The following is a 23,092-nucleotide window of genomic DNA, read 5'->3' as shown; positions in this document are numbered from 1 at the left end:
ATCATTCGCGACGTCGCTGGCGAGAGACGGCGCGGTGTGGTTTGGACCCGGGTGCGAGCTTTTTTGGCAACGCGATGGAATTCCAGAAGTGAGAGTTTTTGGTCATTTAGTTTCGATTTCCAACCAACTTTACCTTCTTTGTTTCTCTCCCCTCCCACGGGGCCGTATGGCGGGACGCCACCCTTGTCTTCCTATGGCTCCCGAGGTCAAACGGGATTGTGATGCGATGAAGACAAAAAGCCAATGGGAGAGTAAGAGATAGAAAGAAACAAAAATCCATGACTAAAAGGGGGAGGGAAGTGAAGAAGAATTTCGCCCCCCGGGGAGGAACGGGGAAGATGGGAAAGAAAACAACAACAAACATTTCTGTCGGTGGAAATGTTTTATGCATGTCGGGGTTGGCGCGCAAAAAAAAACGTTTCACGAAATTACACGGGTTACTGCACTTTCTTCCACTGGTGATGGCCGGTTCCGGGCACACCCTCCTAAATACGAGGGGTTGTGCACCGAGGGCAAACTGTGTGCGATGCACTGCACATTACAAGCAAGGTGTGACTCGTGCTGCACAACAGTGTGCGCGATCGTTTCCATCATTGATCGATGCGCTGCAATACGAAAGACTCAAAGCGACGAACGCGACATCGGCCGAACGAAATGAACATTTGACGCTTTCGCGAGCACTTTGGTTCTATTTCTGTCTGCTCGACGATGCTAAATTTACATCCAAGACAATGCAAATGTTAGCGTTTGGTTAAGAAAATGCCACCAGGACATTCAACTACGTGCGTCTGTGCACGTGTGTTTGGGTTGGGTTGGGTTTGCCGAGAAAGAGAAACTGGCAAACATAGCTATGGCACACCAATGCCGTACGGTGGTGACGAATACGGCATCCAAAATCAACTATGATAGATTGCGATCTTTCGCTTTCTGATTCGGTACGCAAATTCAACGGCTAGCGCTGTAGTTTGTCGCTGAAACGATTGCAAAATCAACGCAGCGTGGCGTGAGAAATACACATTCCTCACACTGGTGTTAGGGTTCTCATTCAACATAGTAGTGATGGGAACTGTGGAATGGAATCATATATCCAACTCATCGTAAGTCAATTCCGGAGTTTACCATGCGATCAACTCTGTATTAGTCCGGAGTCGAAGGAAGAGATAAATTCGTTATCGACCGAATTCGTTTGATTCCGTTTTCCTAGTTTTTCTAAGGTTTTTCTAAGGTAATTTTCCTTATATTTTGTTGCATTTTTCCACGTGTTTTCGTATAATTTTTAAGACATTTCCAGGTTTTTAAGATTTTCCAAGTAATGAAATTTTTTTTGTTGAGATTTTTCGAATTGTAGTTTTTCACTATCAAATCGGTTTCTTCTGGTTTTTTCAAAATTTCAATTTGTTCTTTCTATAATTTTCAATCGGTATTGGTATTAGGAATCAATGTTTCGAAAACTCCATTCTCCCCAATGATTTTCTTTAAACAGTTTTCATCGAAAATTTCCCACGTTTTTCACAACTTTCCAATAATTCATTTATTTAGTAAGGGTGGATGAATTGTTAATATCCTTCATAGTTCGGAGTTAATCCAATGTCAACTCCGGAACGTCCCTGAGTTGGATTACCCCGAACTCCGGATTTTACCCATCACTACAACATACGATCCAACACGCCACCAGTCGCAAATCGTTCGACGCTCAACAGTCACAACCTCCATTTGACCTGTGGCGGGCATGTCAGTTTGATTCATATAAATTGTTAAAACGCGTTGAAAACGCACCGGCACCAATTAGCGCGTTCAGTCATAAATCGAACACACGGGGGCAAAAAAAAACAAGGAACAAATCAGGCACGGTTTAGTGCCTGGAGGTAACGGTGAAAACGGTAACGAGCCTTGTGATGTAAATCGTGACATCGGGACCTTTTTTTTGGGCTCGGAACCACACGTTGTAAGGAGTAGCAGAAAAGCCGCCGGTAGTTGTGGTTGTATTTTTTTATTTATTTTAAACGAACGGCATCATCGGTTTGCTTGATCGAGTGCTAATAATTCACCGACACACAGGTGAATGCACGTCGGAGATAAATATCTTGCGATGGTTTCTCCGAGCCCGTTGAATATGGATTCCCCCTTTACAAAGTCATGACTGCTACCAGACCGCGGATATATTAATTGAAATTAGCTCCGTTTCAATTAGGCTGCCACATTTATAAACGTTTGTAGATAATAAAAGCTTTCTCTAGTGGTTTCATAATTGAAACATTATTTTTTTTTAGGTGAAAATATTTCACATACATCATTTTTAGAGGGGCCAAAAAATGGATGATATGCGCACATTAAACGTATTGAAATGCTTACCTGTGGACAGTGGAGAAACTTTGCCATGCGACTAACCTCAACTGTCAACCTTCATCAGCTTCGGTGCTGGTTGAATAAATTCCTGCGTGTCAAAATAGTTGCTTGGTATTACTTTTTTCCCATGCTCGTTCGCTTTAATAGGTAAAGCTACGGCACAAACACCTTCGCATCAGCTGATCAAACCGCATCGCACTTGACACAGCTTGAAAGGAATTTGAACGAAAACTCCATTATTCGACTTGACTTACAAAATTCATGACAACCCTAGAGCAACTTCCAATCGGCATCGGGTGCATAATAACTGGTTGGCAAAGATCCAGTTCTATCTTCGATGCTTGCCATCACAATCACATCAGCTGCGGACCCAGAGCAGTAATATATCTACAGGGTTACTCCCTGCCTAGGGACGAGGATCATAGTTTTTCTTCCGTTGACATGCAGCAAGTAGCAGAAAGAAATAAACACACAAAACCATCTTCAAAAGTAAACACCCATCGGATGATGCCACAAGTAAAGTAAACGAAATGTACATATTAGAATCAGGTACGATGCATGACGATGATAAAACGGACGATCGGGAAAAATGGTAAAGGAAGGAACAGAAAAAAACCGGATCGATGGAACGGTGATGTGAGTAACTGCTACCGCCCTTGATCGTGTGCTATGCATTTTTTTCGTCTTTTTTTCTGCTGCTTCATTCTCTTACTTTTCCCTGCGAACTGGTCTGGTTGGGAGGACAACATGCAGAGGTACAGCACACCGCATGCGCCACAGTCGCATGTGCCACTGTGAAAACTAGGTTATGTTTCTTGTAGCGTAAATTTTTTACGACTTTCCTTCCGCACCGTTTTGCTGCCCCCGTGTGTGGCTGTCCCACCCCTCTCCCTCCCTTCTGACAACCACGATTTGATCGAAAGCCTAAGCGAGTAGGCGTCGAGCCCACCGGTTTTTTCGCGATGGAAGGATTAAACCATGAGACGAAGAGCAGGTGGACAAAATGGTGCTATTTGGCAAGAAAGGAATTTTTTTAAAATAATTTTAATTTTAAACGGTATAAACGGTCCATAAACGGTATTTTGATGAGAATTATTTTTCCTTTACTAAGGATTGATTTTTTGCCTTAAAATAAATAGAAATATCTCTTTTAGTTTCGCGAAGGAAATACTTCAAACAACAAATACACTATAACCTTTTAAGAGGAAAACAATACTTTAAAGAAACTTGAAAATAAGTTCATTTTTGAGATCTTTTTTTTAGGAAAACTTCATCAAATATTCATTTAAAAACAAATTTTCATGAGAATGCATTAACTTTTTATAGTGTGAAAAAATATTTCATATAAAAAAATATGAATTTAAATTTTAGAAACAAAACAGATCTTCACCAATACTATAACATAGTGTAAAGATCACCCGAAGAACACCAGAACATTGAATATTTGCGTTTTTGCTTGCGAATGAATAAAATATTTAGAGTATAATTGCATCATCTGTCAAATATTTCTAAATAAAAACAAAATTCTGTTTGCTTCGGAAATTAAGAAAAGACGAATATTTTAATATTTTCCTAATTAAAATACGTTAAACAATAAAAAAACGCTACACATTTCTTAAAGCAAAACAACAAACGAAGTAAAAATCAGCATTACTTTCCATCATTCGTGACGCACGTGACAGAAACCATTAAGCGGCACCATTTTGGCACCGTTTGGTGAAATTAGCAAAGCAAACGGTTGAGAAGTGTTGCAGATATTTTTCCCTTCCCACCCCGAAACCCCTTCCTTCCCCATGCTGGGTGCAAGTTGCGTCTGGGTCTCCGTCGTTTTCGCACGCAAACAATTCCCAAACCGATGGTAACTGTTTCCGCTTGTTAGCCGGTTGATTAGATGTGATTGTTTGATACATTTTTACGATACGTAAACAACGTTTCATTTAAGCTTTCCATCGATAATGGGCGATGAAAATTAAGCTAGAAAACGTATTTTTTAAGTGTAACAAAAAAAAGACACAATTGGTTTGCGTATGGTTTAATTTGACGGTTCCAATATACCGTACGGGGTTTTTGCGTTGTTGCGTTTTGGGTTGAAACAAAAGACCAAAACCAGCAATGGTCTAATTATGAAACGTATCCACCAAACGGGCCTTTGATCGTGATCGAGCAATAAATCTACTACCAATCATCGTGTTAACATTATGTGTTGCGAGAGTAGTGTTTTCTAGCAGAAACATCAAGCCTTTAAATAAACATATGTCCGTGATTTGAGTCCAAACCGCACACATATTATAAGCGTTTTATGCACGATAACAATTGACTAGACTCACGCTGATTAAGCCCCGTAAACATGTTAAATTGAATCCTGTGTAGTACTTTGGAATGTACTACATTAACCAAAGGTTCCACCACGATTCGACTCCCTTACCGTATCGTTGTGACCGTCCATACAACATTTCATAAACAGTCGAGCAACTTTGCCTAATAACACGAATTAGTGTCGAATGCCGGTCCGGAAGTAGTTTCAACCCTCGAAGGAATCACGAAAAAAGGGCTTTTCGAATCGAACGCTGGTCGACTGCTGGTCGTCGAAAGTGTAATCGCAAAATCGAAGGGAAAATAGGTCCGAAATTTTCGATACCTGTTTGTGTCTGTACTTTTACCTTCATTTTTTTTTGCTGTTGGTTGATTTCTCGCATCCAAATGGCATGTGGTGCGTTTCCGCTCTCGTGTTGGGATCAAGATACGCACAATTAGTAGCCGCAGCAGCAGCAGTTATTCTCGACGGGGTGTGTTATAACTCTCGAAGCCACAGGTTCAAGATGAGAAAGGGTAGTAAAATAAATTAAATCCTATTATTCCCGCCACCAATATCCCTCACAAACTCCAGCTAATTCGTTCAAACGGAGATTCGGCCACCGATCGGGCGACTGATGGCCACTAATGAGAGTAAAACCTCTTCCTCGCCAGGGGCCCGTCCCGCTTGGATTCGGTTTGTGGATTTAGTTTTTCTCGATTAGCACAAAACCCGAGCGAAAGTGACAGTGTCCCAGAAAGAAAAGGTGGAAAAAAATATAAATCATAGGACGCTTTCGAACTGGTGCTGAAGAATGATGGAGATGGTGCATGGAAAGGAGGAAACGATAGCGAAAGTTGAACGCTTAATATTGCACCGACCAAATTAATGTTTCACGCTGCACGCACTGTTGCATCGGGTGCTGTGTGCGTACTGAATCAGAATAAATGATTTAGCTTAATCCCGCTAGGGAACTAACTTAAATCACTATGAAAAAAATCATTAGCGATTTAATTCACTCACAGATTAAATAAAAATCAGTGAGCTAAATTGGGAATTACATTCCTCGCTAGAGTTAGTCGCAATTGAAATCACTCTTGAGTTATAAAACTCATGAGTGAGTGAGTAAATTAGAGTGAGTAACTCCTCGTATCGATCAGTAACTCACTCACAGAGCTGAAAGTCATTTGTGAGTTGTAAAATGCATGAACGAGACAGGAAGAGACAGAGAGAAAGAGAAACATAAATGAGAATTTGTTAGATTAGACATCCGTGAAGATTTGCAACTCACTCAAGGTGGTTTAAATCAATCTTGCTTTATGAGTGAGTGAGAGAGTGAGTTAGACCGGTGATTGAACTCTTTGCGGAGATTTGAAACTCACTCAGACCGATCATTTGTGAGATATTCACTAGTCTTCTAGCAAGGTTGAAATTGAGTTAAATTAGGGATTTTTTTCTCCCTTGTGATTCTTTCACGTATTATAACTCTTCATAGTGAGTGAGTTAAAGTGTTCACTCACTCTATTTTTTTTTTATTTCACAGAAATGTTATTCTTACATCTCCATATTAAAACTGTGATTCCTTTACTCATTAAAAAGAATAATCAAAATGATAAAATAATATAAATATGCTAAAGCATCACGCTATTCGTTTTATGTAATGCATTTTGGGACATCTTTGACAAGCGATCCGTTCCGTTGTAGATCGTTGAACGATACTTTGAACCTGCGTTGTGGTTGCAAAAGCAAAAAAGAAACGATGGAAGAAAATGAAATAAAATTGATTAAAAAAAACACACACACACGAAAAACGAATTCCAAACATAGCACATAGCATCGCATTCGAAGGAAACAGGTTTGTCCGACCGAAAACTGGCCAAGGGTGAAAATGCATCCCTTTGAGAGATTGATCGTTGGATCGATCCCCGGGGGTTTGGTCTGTTCCATCATCGTTCCACCGAAAGGGCGGAAGGGTCGATGTTTACATTATGCTTCCACAGTTCCACCTGTCCTTCCCTTTCTGTCTCTCTCTCTCTCTCTCTCTCTCTCTCTCTCTCTCTTTTCTCTATATCTGTTTGCTAGCAAACTAGCCCACCTTGCACCAGCATTAACACGGCGTAAACGATTGTCATATTTCATGTTCTCCTCGAATTGACTTTCGACCCGATTGCGATTGCGTTTCGATGCCAGAACGTTCGAAGCATAGTTATGATTCCCTTTGTCCCATTCCACCACCAGCTTCAACGAAGCACGAAAACAAATCCATCGATGGTTTTCTGTCACTTTTTCTCTACTTCTCACCCTCGTCGCGATAATGATCATGATCGTACACCACCACCATCGTGCTCGTTCATGATCGACATCTTCACCGCTTCATTCCATTTTCGGAAGAGTATAACAGGATTTATTCGTGTGCACCCTGGGTCCCCGCTCCTACTGCAATCGAAACAATGCGTTACGGCCCGAATGCGGGAAAAGTGATTCAAAAGATTTCATCATTCCGTGACGGCGCGGCAAGCGACGAACCCCGCTTGTAAGGTAGGAACGTTCTACGTTCTGCTGATGGTTGTTTTTTTTCTTTTCAAGGAAGGATTCAGGTTTATTTGACCGTACTACCAGGATGTTGAAACAGGAATCCTGTTGATTGAGTCAAGTTTTTTTTTCGTACGCGCGTACGTGTGTGTATTTTGTAATATTTTTCATTCTTTGTGCCGTAAAAATAGCGTTGGCGGGATACGGAAAGCAGTTTCTCTGTATGATCCTGTAGCCAGCATCAAGCCACAGCCCGAATGTACACAATGTGTATGGGGAAACGCGTTCCGCTGAATATTGTATGGACCGTTTCGGTTCTGTGTGTATAATTTTCTTCTCATTGTTATTGGCATTTTGTGAACTGCAGGTTTTTTTTTGGTTGTTTATTACGCCATTGTCAGGTTAAAATTGTATGCCTTTCTTATATTTTTGCGTGTCTTTTTTTCCCTTACTGCATGCTCTTTAAATTCATTATGCTTTCGATCAGTTTCTTACCCCTTAGGGGGTGATCTTTATACCCGAGCGATCCACCACACACATACACTCATCTCGTCCTGTCAACCTGCTGAACAATCTGCCTTTTGTTGTGCAGAGTGTTTTGTGAATTTTCTTTCATTCGTTTGCTTTTTTTTGTTTTTGGAAACCATCCTGTAGGGATTAATTTTTCTTTCATTCTACATATGCTTTCGCCTCACGCGATCGCATCGCCACCGGGAGAATACGGGCAAATCTTGCTGCTACTGAACCATTCAAGGAGGTTACAGGTTTTTGCACGCTGTTTACATTTTTAAAATAAATTTAAGAGGTATTCAAAAAAAGTTGTAAAAAAGTGTGTTTTAAAAAAATGTTTTACTGCATGAGCCCTTTTTTCGACTGATCGACATTTGATCGATTGTCTTTATGGGAAGGACTTGTACGAGGGATAAAGCGAGAAACCCACGGAACGTAACGAAGGACAAAAAGACATATACACGAGACACCACATGGCCAGAAGAATGAAGAAACACAAGAAAATGGGTCAGTACGATATATCGCCGTACCCCATTGCCTCACCATTCACTCGGTCCCAATCGACAGCATCCGATTTTGCAGGAAGCTAAAAACAATGGCCAAACAAACGGGTTGGGAAACGGAACCGGTCGTACCGCACCAAGTCCGGTGAAGTCAATCAACCTCCACCCAATGGATCAATGGGTGATGGGAGGGTGAAGCGAACCGGTTTTCCGACACCGATGGACCTTGCTCCTGGTGCAATCAGCTGCACGTACCTGCTGCATAATTTGGCCACCATTTCTGTCATGTTATTATTGTTATCATCCACTCCGGGGGGACCCGTTGCAATTTTGTAAGTGGATGTGTGTGTGTGTGTGCGCGTATTGTTTTTTATTGCGACACAATCGTCCTAATTACTTTTCTGCAAGCAGCACGAAACCCCACATCAAATGCATAAATCGAGTTGGGGGCTGTACCCTTTGAGACAAGTGATTTCTCAATTTTAGGAAAGTCATGTGATTTTTGGCAATAACTAACGGTGCCCTGGTGGTTATATTTTTTGGGAAGACCTTTTTTTCTTTTGCCCAACACGATCACAGCATGTCAAAACCAGATTTATGTTGGGCATAAGGGGGATTTTTTTTTGGTTACATCCACGGTAGCAAACACTACACAAAAGGTTGTTGTTGCATGCATTAACATCGTTGATCGTACTCGTAAGTGCAAAGTGGATGGATGGCACACAAAAAAATGGACAATTTTTCCACTTGTCCGAACTTCCGCCCCCCATTTTCTTTCTCTCCGTACCGCGTTTAACACACGATAATGGAAACCGAAACGGGGAAAAGGAAGGATTCAATTTGGTGCCGAGACCTGTAAATCAACTCCCGGGATGTTGGACAAACTTGGAAAGAACAAGCGGAAACGGTGCAACGGTGTAAGGTGAAGCATTCGATGTGCAATTTCGTTACGGGACAACAGATAATGCAAAAAACCGAACAGCAATTGTGGGAAGCTCCACATGAACTTGACCGTAACCGGTGGCGAAACGGTGTGCAAGTTGCTTGTTGGATAATGAACTTGAGGCACGTTGCCAAAAAAGAGTTTCGGTACGGGTTTTAGCATTTCTATAAATATGAAAATGAAAAGAGAAACAATGATTTATGTATAGTTTTCAAAAATAAATATTTCATAAATTATGCTAACATAAATGAAGGCTATGTATGAGAGAAGAGCAATACAGTGGAATTCCTTTCATCAGTGTTCATCAGGGCTCTACCAAATAGAAAAGGATACCACGGATAAAAACAACATTTACTATTTTTTTTACATACATTGGGGTAGTCCCCGAAGTATTTTGTACCAGATAATTTGACAGGGATTATTTTGAATTAGTTTGCAGAACAAAATAAAAATAATCAAGTTTCAAATTGATTAAATCTAAAATTGATATTTGATTAAATTGATAAAACAATTTTAATTTACTATTGTTGACTGGTCCGGTAGTTCTAGTGTTAATATGTCAAAAATCAAACCCTAGGAACTGTCATTTCGTAGTAGCACGGATAAAGCGACAATCGGTTAAAATCCGATTGTTTTCTTTTGAGCTTTCAAATCATTAAACTGTTTTATAATAAACAAAGAAAGTTTCAAATACAACAAAATGTTTATCTTTCAAAAATGTTCCAACTTTAAATAATGTATATTAAACGAAACTGTAGTTCCGATTATTCGTGCAAATGAATTAATCGGCATGAGTCACCCCAATTCCCCGAATAATAGACGTTCGATTGTATTTAGTTCTATATTGTTACATACTCAAAGCATCAAATCAATCAATTATGTTCTTTTTTCAAAGAGCAACACCGACTTCTACAATTCAGGAGGATCAGAAGGCACGATTCGGAAAGAGATCAAACGCAAAACTAAACTTCCACCCACTTTTACCCCAGGCAATAGTGGGGAGGGGGAGACAAAAAGCCATCCTATGGTCAGCAGCAAATGGCAAAAAACCATATAAACCAATATGATCGAAACATGTCGAAGTGAAAGGTTCAGACAAAATCATTACAATCGAAACGCGGCTTCATTTATGTTTGCGGAATGTCCCACAGACGCAATCGACGATTGGCCACAGGCTAGACGCGAAACGGCAGTGAAAACAGTGGTACACCCAATGTTCGCGAACACTATCGATCGACACTAATCTGGGCAGCTTCTGTATATCAACCATTTCGGTGCTTTCCAATCGCAAATAATCCGTCCTGAAATGTGTTGAGCTATTCTAGGACAAAACGAAGGTCTACTGATATAAAAGTAAAATCAAATTAAACTAATGCCTTTGAAAGTGATACCTTTTTTGGCGGACAAAAAAAATACAAAACACGACCCTAAAGATGATTAAAATTAGTGGTTCGCTTTGGTATTGTCGATCATAACATTACTCATTGATCATCGTGACAAAATACTCACATACCAGACATGCCTTCCGTTTTTTATTTGTGGCCTCGCACCGTACGCCTTTAGTGCTTTAACTTCCTGTAATTAAATGGTGCGAAAAAAGCCCTTTAGGAAAGGTGACCAATACACCTGGAAAGCTACTGCGTGGTTTTATGCCAACTAGTGGCAAATAACCTCACCAAATGAGATAATTACGACAATTTGTGCGGGATTTATTCCCACTTTCGTCTTATAGGAAGGACGGCAAAGGAGCAAAAAAAAAAACAAATGGCAATTTTCCACGTATGCATGAACACCGATTAGGTCGCCTGCCGGGGGGAACCATGCAACGAGTGTTCATTTCGAAATACGAAGAATCGTTTATCGTATCCGGCTAATGGGTGTTAATTAGATTAACGTTATATTTCGCATCGCAAACCACTTCAAACGCTAGCTGTAACGCTTCGCCTTTTTTTTATTTCTTCCCTCATTTTTGCTTTCCCATAGATCCTCAGCTAGTAACGGATGACCCGGAGGCGACAGCAAAGGGTGGTGAATATGCGTTCGACAACCCGGCATTCAAAACGGACGGTGGTGCGATGGCCAACAGTGCACCGAATGGCATCAGCAGTAGCACCTCCAACAAGACCGGTTCACCGCTCGATCCAAGCTGGACCTCCAACAAGCAAAACACGATCGAAAAGCGTAAAACCGTCGATGACAGCTACGTGAATGTGAGTGAAGATTCCCGACCCCGAGCTGGGAAGAATGTGAAGAATATCTTCAACGCACAAACACAAAAAATGCTTATTACGGTTTGTCTTTTTTTTTCCTCTCTATTTCACCAGATGACAACACCACGGCTAGTTTCGCTGCGCGGTTCCGACTTTACCGGGCTCGGTGTGGAAGTGTACGGTGGGCTAAAGGAAGGCATCTTCGTGAAGAAAGTTATGCCCCAGGGTCCGGCCGCTGGTATCGTAAATACAGGTACGAGAGACGATTATAACGCAATCAGTGACATCATACGTTTTAGGTGGATTGGATCACGACCGGATGCGTCGCTAGTGTAGGATGCTAGGTGCATATAATGTGCAACTAAAAAGAGAGAGAGAAAGAGAAAGAACATGAGCAAAACAAATTGATAACCTTAAAACCCTTAACTTAAACACATAAAAACAAACGAAAAAACGAACATCTTTAATTACTTACAATTACTCGCTTGTGTTGTTTGGTTCTACAGCACCGATAAACCGATAGTCAAATATTTCCCTTTATCTACTTACACACCTTGCACTTACTTCTCTCTTATACACTTCCATGCTCGCGGCCCAGAAGAAAAGGCGGTCACGATTCGGTGGAGGGTAATGCTTTTGTGTTTGGGAAATGCGATAGCGCGTGGACGGCAAAAGACAACACACAGCCACAGCCACCAACCGTTGGTTGCATACGCGCGGGATGGAATTTGGCTTAGTTAATATTAGTTTACCAAAACGCTGGTGCTGCGTTATCGTTACCCTTACCACACCGAAGCGGTTTTGACGTCAGACATGAGGTTGGCTGGTCGGTTGAGAGCAGTGCAGGACAGAGTCGAGTAATCTAAACCTACGTGTTGCCTTTTTTATTTTGGCTTTAGGGTCGGGTGAATAGGCTAAAGTGTTTGCCAGCTAAAATGGTCCCCGCACCACCTGAGCTTCAGACAAGCTTATGCAAGAGGCTTAGTACGCACAATTGACAATACTTATCTTAAGGTTATAAGTGGTTTGAACTAATTATTTTTTCGTTGCTCATTTTTAAAAAGGAACAAAAAATTGGAGAGGTTGTAAATTGAATATTTTTAATCGCTGTTTATCATTATCATATAAATACAGCGGCAAGTGGTGATCGGGACTTGATCGAGACACAGTTAATAGGGAGATCTCCTTTTGCTGATAAATATAAGTGTATGCAATTGAGCATATTTTGTAAGGAATATATTCTGTGGAACTATTTATTTTTTAAAACGTCATTTGTTTAGTAATAATTATGCCAAATCGCCTTTCGAACTGTCAGTTATTAGTAGCACGAATAATCCGACACCCGGTTTAGTCGAATTTTAATCACCACAAATTAAGATTGTTTGCGAGATAGCACACGGCTAATTATGTGCATCTGGTTCATTTACTTAACGGAAACCGGTCCCGACCATGTCCACACGTTTTAGCTAACTCCAGACCCCGTAACTAATTGCACCTCCCGACAGACCAAGTGTTCCAATCCACACCGGTACATTGTCAAAAAAGCAATTCTGAACAGGACAGTTCCACCGGCAAGTGCACCGGCGACCAAATGCGCTCATACACGGGTCGTAACCTTCTCTCGCTCAATCAAAGCTAATCCAATTTTGACCCGAAAAGCGCTAACCTCCGCTAGTGGAAAACCGATCGCAACTAACCACACAAACGATGGTCGATCGTTAATTCGATCGTAAAGTGGTCATTTTGCGGTTACGAAACCGGTCGCCTAAAAGTCCACACGCTCCCGGTGGTGCACACGACTAAGCGAATCGAATCCTATCCGTTCCAAAAAATTCTTGGTATGTATGGTGAGTGAGTTGGGGGTTTTTATTTATTTTTTTTTGCTTTTTCGGCTAACCCACCATTCAATGTTGACCTCGAACTGATGCTGTTTATTTTCTGTTCGTCGCACCAGGTGGAATCGCACCGGAGAGCGTGGACGATGTTGCGTTTTCATGACTAGCGGTCAAGTTTGCGCAAGACGAAACAAATTAACAGAATAGCAAGAGAGAGAGAGAGAAAGAAAGAGAGAAGAAAAAACATTAAAATGTACTCTGCGCATATTCCCGCCGCTAGTAAGATTAGATTTGTGTACAAACTGCTGTAGGATACGTAGCAAAAAAGCCCCCGCGAGACTAACTCTCTAAAAAAAGACTGTTTAAAGCTACCACAAGTGTTGCAATGGGTTAATCATAAAAAAATGCAACAAGTGCGTGTTTATGAAACATCAATAGTTCACATTTGAGTCGATTTAGAGTTAATTGATTTCTACTTTAATTGAAAAATCATATTTTCTCACCCGTAATTCTAAAATCTTGTTTTTTACTTCTCTCAGGTGATCGAATAACAAGCATCACGATAGACTTTCGACACATCGTCCAGGAGGACGCGATGACCATCCTGAGCTACGCATCACCGTACAACGTACAGCTCGAGCTAGTTAGTGGCACCAAACCGGTGTTACCACAAACCCAGAGCCCAAAGCCGGGCCATCAGAGCCTCACGCATCCACTGTACCGATCGAGCAGCCAGTCGGATCTGAACACGGTAAGCAAGAAGCGGCACCAAAACCCGCCTAAAGGTATGCACAGCCGCAGCACACGTGCAGCGAATGATCTTTCGTTTGTTGTTTTTTTTTCTTGCAGATTGAACGCAACTCGCGCAAGAAACTCTTTCCGAGTGAAGATGCATCTCCACTAAAGATGGACAACCGTGCCGCTAGTCCGGGCAAATCACCACTCCCGACGGTACACAAGGAAAATGAGCGGGAAACGAAAAAACACTCCTTCAAGCAGCAGATGCGAGAAATGATCGAAGAAAAGTTCCAAACGAAACACGCGACCGATGTTGAGCGGAAGGGATCGGGTGCTGCGGCGGATGAGGCGGGCAGCAAGAAGAGTGGCCACAAGTTCGGTATCCGGGTGTTTCCACCGTCGGTAAATGATAAGCTGTTCGGTAGCAAGAGCCCCACGAAGATACAGGCAGATAATGAAAACAATAGCAATATTGAGAAGAAAGAATCGGACGATAAGAAGGAAGAAAGCCGCAGTACACCGCAACCACCATCACCACCGGTGGTAAAGAAACGTACCAAGGCCGATCACAAGCTAGTGCCAGATGTGGTCGGTGGTCAGATGATGGCTCCGGAACCGACTGACTTTCAGCGCCAGAACAGCCTAACTTCGAGCGGTATTCGTCGGGATGCGGCAGGTATACCGCAGGAGATGCCAAGTTTCATGATGCAGGCAGCAAATGCTGCCCGTGACAATCGTAAATCGACAACAGTGGTCACATCCAGCACGGTCGAGGATGGAAAACGTAAACCGAAAGCACCGCTCCGTCCACTACAGAATGAATCCGAACTGGACGAAAGCACGGTTACGATGGATACGAATCTGAGCAGCATTGAGGGTAGCAGGACGATGCTGAACGGTAGTATCGATATGCCGGACACACGCACCGTCCATCCACGCATGAACTTTTCCGACAACTTCGCCGAGGAGGTGCTAAACTGTACGATCGACAGTATCAACGGTATCGAGCAGTTCCATGAGACCGGACCGAGCTCGACACCGAAGAGTGACCGCAAGAAGTCATCATCGCTGACGGAGAGCGAACTTATGATGCGATCCACCAGCCCGGGTACAGCTGATAATGGTACGTATTCAGTTGCCTTTAAAGATCAATCCCGTGTTAAGTAGTTTTTGTGAGAATCTGATTCTGATTTATGGATCTTTAAAGCGAATGAATCTGAATCTTTCGTCTGAATCTAAAGATTCATGAATCAGTGATTAATAACTTAGAGCTACGTAAAACACTTGGCAGATTCATGAATTCGTGAGATTCGACTCTCTGAAGAGCCATGAAAATGACTCTGCCTCTAACGATTCATTACAGCACAACACTAGCCTTGACTTATGTGTCTATTTACATTATTTTTCAACAGAATCGGATGTCGAACAAGAGCAACGTATTCGCCAACCTCCAACGCCACCACGCCGCGAAGGCAATAAGATTGAACTGAACGCCGACGACATAACTGTCCATCGTAGTTCACCGAGCCCTGCACCGGATAACAGCAGCATGGAGGGGATGGATGACGAACAGGAGGAAACCAACCGTCGCACAGCAAGCTTGGGCGATCTATCGAAGCTGGAACCAACTGGCAAAACGAACCAAACCGCCACAAACAGCAACACACTCGAACGTGCCCAAAGTCTCGAAATAACCGGTGACGCATCGGTGGTAACGGTCGTGAATGGTTCCGCTGGTGGTGAACCGACCGGTACGGCTCTCGATGGTGGCCGGAAGCGTAAAGTGTCTTCCGAGATTATACTGGACGGTGTTATGAAGGATACAAACGATGGGCTGAGTTCGTTGCAGCGTCACCGTCTCAAGGGTGCATCCGCTTGGGGTAATCTCGAGGATGCGTACAACTCCGGTGAACTGCTCTCGAACGGTAGCGGCGGTGGTGGTGGTGATGGTAGTGCTACCGAGGAAGAAAAGCAAGAGGAACTGGTTACGGTAAAGCAGAACGGATACACCGAGCTAAGCTCGTACAAGCCAACGATCAATCAGGCGATCATTGTGGCGGAAGCACCGAAAACTCGTCCGGAGGTTAGCACCCTGCCCGACACCGATCGGGAAGAACACATTTCCCTGACGACGATCAGTATGAACTTTGTGCCGGAACAGGAACCGGACACAAACATACCGGATGATGTGAAAGTGTCCCGCTATCCGTTCGGTAGCCTTGAGCGTCCAAAGTCGGACGTACTGAAGAAGCTGCTCGGTCAGAAGGAAGAGCTAGAGAACACACCGTCCGTCTTCATTTCGGCCGATGGTGGTGAAAGTGTGGTAAGCACGATTAAAATCGAAAGCCAAACAGAGCGCCGATCGGATGTCGGTGAACCGATCAGTCTGACGTTGATCAATCCGGTGGAAAGTGATCGTACGGAAAGTGGTCAACCGTCGCCTGTTTTTACGAGTGGAACCAATGGCGTTAGCAGCATTAATATTTCCTCGATGGATTATGGAATCATACCGACCACCGGGCCAATTACACTGAACGGGGGAACAACGAAGTTTTCGCTCACCGCTGACAATATCGTTACCATCTCGACAGCACTGGACGCCGGTACTAATGGGACGGAATCACAACCATCCTCGATCGTGATGATCGACGACGAAAAGCTCGACTTTAGTCTGCAAACGTTGGACGATTTTGATGATCCGATGGATGCACCACCACCGATGGATTTCGCGTCGGACAGTGTAACGGTGGAGCACAACGTGGAACCCACCGAACCGGTTCCGGCGAAAATACCGCTTGCTAATGGTGTTCCACCTTCCGAACAGCCACCGCAACCACCCCAACGCAGCTCGATTGCATTGAGCCGACGTGATAGTAACGGTGGACCCATGACGAACGGCACGAGCGGTGGATTCGTGACCGAAATCACACTGAAAGCACCGGAACCGCCAACGGCCGCCGAACGATTACCAGCACCGCAACAGAACGGAACCGGCCCGTCTTCTTCTCCGCCGGTGATCGCTAGTAAGCCACCGATCGTCACGAAGAAACCACCGAAACCGGAAGCGAAACCAACGACACCACCGTCCCGGATACCGGTCGAACGGCGCATGTCCAGCGAACACGGTACTGGCGGTGGTTCGCTGATACCGCGCAATACGGAAATTAAGTTTAGTACGGCACCGTACGAATCGTCACCGGTGGCCAGTACGAACAAAACGCCCACCCGCGGTGTCGATCAGATTCGGTCCACGTTCGAGCGTTCGAACTCGAAAACGGAAATCCCCGTCCTGATCCGACGTACCTCCATCCCATCGATCAATCTGTCCCCGTCCGCATCCGCTACCGGTGGTTCGATGAGTAACCTCAGCACCAAAGCCAGCCCATCCCGCATACCGGTGTTCAGCTCGAACGGTTCCAAGATGAACGGTGGTTCACCACCACCAACAACCACACAAAATGGTGGCCACACCAATGGACTGTACCGCAGCAACAGCAACAGTACGATCATGAACAACAACAACAACAATCATCTGGTCAACAATAGTAAGATGTCGGTTAGCATAACCTCAATTAAAAACCAATCCAAGCATCCGAGTGGCAAGTTCTAGTAGATACGACCCTTCTCTCCATCACCTGCAGGGCAGTAAATCCGTCCAGTGTACGTGTGTGTGTGTGTGTGTGTATGCGCGCGAGTGTGTGTGTGAATTTAGAATTTATTTGTTGTATCTATACTTGTATGAATGTGAAGAACTATTACTACCAGAGAGCGGATTAACCGTCCACCATATGAATCCATCTTTTTGTTACACACCATGAAGGAGGATGTCTGTAAAAGCTTCTACCAAGTATTGGTACAGCGGGAACATGAACCATATTATAGTACCATTTAGTGTGTTTTTTTTTCTTCTTCCTTTCTTTCTTTTGTACTACAACACACGTTGCTGTTGCTCTTTGTTCTTAACATTTTGTTTGGCCATATTATCACTTATATTGTATCATCCGACCCGGGAATCCGGTTTTTTATAGGATTAAGAGCACTTTAAGACATATATGGTAGGCTCGCTTTTTGTTTGAATTCGAAACTACACGCATTGTGTGTACGCCCCTTTGTATCCCGGACAAAGAACAATCAGAAGCTGAGCCAGTGGGGTGATGTGTACTACCTTCAAACACAATCGAGTAAAATGAGTGTATTTGCTAGTGTTTCTTAAGAGTTATATTTGCGAGAAAGGGGAGACAAAATAAAAAACATCGAAGATAGGTGTAGAAACAACCAGAAGAAACTTCGGTTCGGTGGTTTAGGTTTAGCTTAGTAAAAAGTTTTGAAACTCACCACACCGGGCTGGTAAAAAGGATGAACGGAAGAAGTATCTTTACACATTACACACCATTTCAATCACGTTTGTAAGAGATGCTGCAAAATTAAAAAAAAAAAACAAACACAGAGTTATGTTATTATATTATAGTAGTAGAGGTTAGGTTTTATTATAATTATGGTAGTTATTTTCAGAATGATCACCACTACCTAATAACGTTGTTTGCAGGAAAAAAGCATCATTAAAGTTCAGCATTTGGAGGTCAAACGGAGCTAGCCCGATGGTTTAGCAACATTTTCTACAAACAAACAAAAAACAAACGAAAGTGCAATTTCATTAGTAACGAAAGGAGAAAACAAATATTATGCACATACCAACCAAGAAGTATCAAGTCTCATCAATACGGCATCAGAACTAAAGTACCAGCAATATAAAAGATTATACCCTGTGTGTTGTGTGGGGAGGAAGAACGATCAATACTGTTCATATCTGCGTATGCAAAATAATCATTAAGAATGTTCGACATTTTAAGTAAATGTTTAAAAACGTTAAATAAATTAAACTTGTAACATAAACCAATGTGATGATTGTATATTATTGTAATTAAGGCAACTATTGCTAGCAGTGCCAGATCATGGCTCCTTGAAGGCTCTAGATGGAATAGGTGTTGCTGCGGGAACAAAGTCGGATCTCGGGGTACGCCGTCGTTGAGTTGACTACGCGAAGAACAGTCTAGCTTTTGCGCTAGCTTCTCGTCACGTATGAATGGCGTCGCGGAACTGACTTCAATAAACGTGGACTCCTCTTGCGGGGAAGATGGCGATTGCCAAAATCTCTTCTGGGTTAACCCGAACAAGTATTTAGCTATGGACCTTCGTGGATATCCGATTGGCCAGAACCTAAGACGAATTATTTGAGTGAAAAGAAACTCATTGCAACCAATTGGCATTAAAATAAATCAATTTAATTTTTTTTGCAAAATTTCTCAAAAAAATGGCAAGGGGTACCCCTTATGAAATTTTCGAGTTGAAAATTTTTTGAAATTTTTTTTCTCATTTTTTATTCTTTTTTTAATTTAAAGCATTATTTGAGTGAAAAGAAACTTAATGCAACAAATTCGCATTAAAATATATAGGTGCGGGGCCACGACAGTTGAGGATTCCCTCAGAACTCAAAACCTCAGGAACTCATGAGTGATTTTGAGGGATTTGCGTTTTGAGGAAAACCTGGCCGATCAACAAAAACCTCAAAAACTTTTTGAGACTTTTTTTGAGGAATCGTTTTGACAGTTCCGATGCCTCTGCCGTTCAGAATGTAAAGAAAACATATTTTTGTTTGCGGTTTTTTTCAATGAAAGTACACTTTTCTTGTGGCATTGTTAATGCAAATACCTACTGAAGAACTAAAATTAACATTAATTATAATTTAACACCATATTAGTGTTTTTATTTTTTTTTGTTTTTTGCGAGGGAAAATTGTTCATTTGTTGCACAGTGTGTGACACAATTTATGTGTACGTTTTAATTTCAAAACTAAACTTTTTATGCGAAAGACTAACCTTGAATCTCGTTCTTTTGGTTGATAAAATGTTTAAATACTTTCTTTTCCATAAAACAATTTTTTATTGACCATATTTTCCATTAAATTGATCAAAAAACACCTTCGAACAAAGATTACAATTATATGAAATACGTAGCATTTGTCAAACACTGTTTGTTGTCGCTGACGAAAAGAGAGGCGAGATGAGTGATTGTTTGTGTGACCAAATTTGAGGAAAACCTCAAACGGCCACGGGAACATTGGTTTTGAGACGCTTTTTGAGGGAATTGAGTGACTGAGGAAGTTTGGGCTAAAGTCTGAAACACGACCCCCCCCACTCACGGGAACTTATTTGAGTGACTTTTTTTCGTGCAGGGTGGTTCGAAATCGGTTGCGTGTTTTTTAATTATGTTTCGAGACACAGACACCTGAGGGCATGGCCGTCGAAGAAGAAAATGTAGCAATTGGTGCCATCTATCGACCACAGGTCAAAGATTGGCGATCCGTTGGAGCTTTCGCGAATAGCTCCGGCCACAGACATGGTAGCGATTAGTGGTGCATGGACGAAATCTAGCCATGGCCAGAAGAAAGTTTGGCGATATCTTGGATACCGGCGGAGCTATGGGGCAAAGTTGGGCCAAAAATGAGGAAAATTTTACGGTTTCACAAACAGGGTATGGAACTTGGTTCCTCGATGAAAAAATCACTTTTCACTATGCGAAAACCTCCTTACAATTTAATAGTAATTGTAAAAAAAAATCAAATTCAGGCCACATTGCATAGTCTCCGAACCACCTTGTACGAAAAATTGACACGCAGATGAGTGACCGTGAGTGGGGGGGGTCGTGTTTCAGACTTTAGCCGAAGTTTGAGGGAAAGTCTCAACTGTCGTGGCCCCGCAGCTTATCACATTTTTAAATTTTGCTACATTGGTGAAAAATGAGGAAAATTTTACATTTTCTCAAACAGGGTAAGGAACTTGGTTCCTCGAATAACTTCTGACACAGACATCTGAGGGCTTGGCCGTCCAAGAAGAAAATGTAGCCATTGGTGCCATCTATCGACCACAAGTTAAAGATTGGCGATCCGTTGGATACCAACCGAGTTATAAGCAAAAATTGGTGCAAAAATGAGGAAAATTTTACATTTTCTCAAACAGGGTATGGAACTTGGTTCCTCGATTAACTTCTGACACAGACATCTGAGGGCTTGGCCGTCCAAGAAGAAAATGTAGCCATTGGTGCCATCTATCGACCACAAGTTAAAGATTGGCGATCCGTTGGATACCGACCGAGTTATAGGCAAAACTTGGGGCAAAAATGAGCCTTATGAAATTTTCAAATTTATAGATTTTTCACATTTTTTATTATTTTTTACTCTTTTTTTTGTTTGAAGCATTATTTGAGTGAAAAGAAACTCATTGCAACCAATTGGCATTAAAATAAATCAATTTAAATTTTTTTGAAAAATTTCTCAAAAAATGGCAAGGGGTACCCCTTATGAAATTTTCGAGTTGAAAATTTTTTGAAATTTTTTTTCTCATTTTTTATTCTTTTTTTAATTTAAAGCATTATTTGAGTGAAAAGAAACTTAATGCAACAAATTCGCATTCAAATATATCACATTTATAAATTTTGCTACATTGGTGAAAAATGAGGAAAATTTTACATTTTCTCAAACAGGGTAAGAAACTTGGTTCCTCGAATAACTTCTGACACAGACATCTGAGGGCTTGGCCGTCCAAGAAGAAAATGTAGCCATTGGTGCCATCTATCGACCACAAGTTAAAGATTGGCGATCCGTTGGATACCGACCGAGTTATAGGCAAAACTTGGTGCAAAAATGAGGAAAATTTTACATTTTCTCAAACAGGGTAAGGAACTTGGTTCCTCGAATAACTTCTGACACAGACATCTGAGGGCTTGGCCGTCCAAGAAGAAAATGTAGCCATTGGTGCCATCTATCGACCACAAGTTAAAGATTGGCGATCCGTTGGATACCGACCGAGTTATAGGCAAAACTTGGGTGCAAAAATGAGCCTTATGAAATTTTTAAATTTATAGATTTTTCACATTTCTTATTATTTGTTACTCTTTTTTTTTGTTTGAAGCATTATTTGAGTGAAAAGAAACTCATTGCAACCAATTGGCATTAAAATAAATCAATTTAAATTTTTTTGAAAAATTTCTCAAAAAAATGGCAAGGGGTACCCCTTATGAAATTTTCGAGTTGAAAATTTTTTGAAATTTTTTTTCTCATTTTTTATTCTTTTTTTAATTTAAAGCATTATTTGAGTGAAAAGAAACTTAATGCAACAAATTCGCATTCAAATATATCACATTTATAAATTTTGCTACATTGGTGAAAAATGAGGAAAATTTTACATTTTCTCAAACAGGGTAAGAAACTTGGTTCCTCGAATAACTTCTGACACAGACATCTGAGGGCTTGGCCGTCCAAGAAGAAAATGTAGCCATTGGTGCCATCTATCGACCACAAGTTAAAGATTGGCGATCCGTTGGATACCGACCGAGTTATAGGCAAAACTTGGTGCAAAAATGAGGAAAATTTTACATTTTCTCAAACAGGGTAAGGAACTTGGTTCCTCGAATAACTTCTGACACAGACATCTGAGGGCTTGGCCGTCCAAGAAGAAAATGTAGCCATTGGTGCCATCTATCGACCACAAGTTAAAGATTGGCGATCCGTTGGATACCGACCGAGTTATAGGCAAAACTTGGGTGCAAAAATGAGCCTTATGAAATTTTTAAATTTATAGATTTTTCACATTTTTTATTATTTGTTACTCTTTTTTTTTGTTTGAAGCATTATTTGAGTGAAAAGAAACTCATTGCAACCAATTGGCATTAAAATAAATCAATTTAAATTTTTTTGAAAAATTTCTCAAAAAAATGGCAAGGGGTACCCCTTATGAAATTTTCGAGTTGAAAATTTTTTGAAATTTTTTTTCTCATTTTTTATTCTTTTTTTAATTTAAAGCATTATTTGAGTGAAAAGAAACTTAATGCAACAAATTCGCATTCAAATATATCACATTTATAAATTTTGCTACATTGGTGAAAAATGAGGAAAATTTTACATTTTCTCAAACAGGGTAAGGAACTTGGTTCCTCGAATAACTTCTGACACAGACATCTGAGGGCTTGGCCGTCCAAGAAGAAAATGTAGCCATTGGTGCCATCTATCGACCACAAGTTAAAGATTGACGATCCGTTGAATACCGACCGAGTTATAGGCAAAACTTGGTGCAAAAATGAGGAAAATTTTACATTTTCTCAAACAGGGTAAGGAACTTGGTTCCTCG

At 41.6% G+C, this 23,092-nt stretch overlaps 1 protein-coding gene across 4 annotated transcripts in view; it reads left to right on the top strand.

Moving 5' to 3' along the window:
- The window catches only part of LOC125771571 (uncharacterized), a 56,882-nt gene extending 38,075 nt beyond the window's left edge, over positions 1 to 18,807 (top strand). For all 4 annotated transcript variants that reach the window (XM_049442307.1, XM_049442306.1, XM_049442304.1 and 1 more), the window contains exons 3-7: positions 11,111 to 11,337; positions 11,452 to 11,590; positions 13,712 to 13,923; positions 14,022 to 15,033; positions 15,323 to 18,807. In XM_049442307.1, coding sequence (XP_049298264.1) covers positions 11,111 to 11,337; positions 11,452 to 11,590; positions 13,712 to 13,923; positions 14,022 to 15,033; positions 15,323 to 17,520 — 3,788 coding nt within the window. In that variant the 3' untranslated portion in view covers positions 17,521 to 18,807. The remainder of the gene's footprint in view (positions 1 to 11,110; positions 11,338 to 11,451; positions 11,591 to 13,711; positions 13,924 to 14,021; positions 15,034 to 15,322) is intronic.
- The last annotated feature ends 4,285 nt before the right edge of the window (positions 18,808 to 23,092 follow it).

The sequence above is a fragment of the Anopheles funestus genome, chromosome 3RL (assembly GCF_943734845.2).
Source record: "Anopheles funestus chromosome 3RL, idAnoFuneDA-416_04, whole genome shotgun sequence".
Lineage (NCBI taxonomy): Eukaryota > Metazoa > Arthropoda > Insecta > Diptera > Culicidae > Anopheles > Anopheles funestus.
This window is presented reverse-complemented; position numbering and strand designations above follow the sequence as displayed.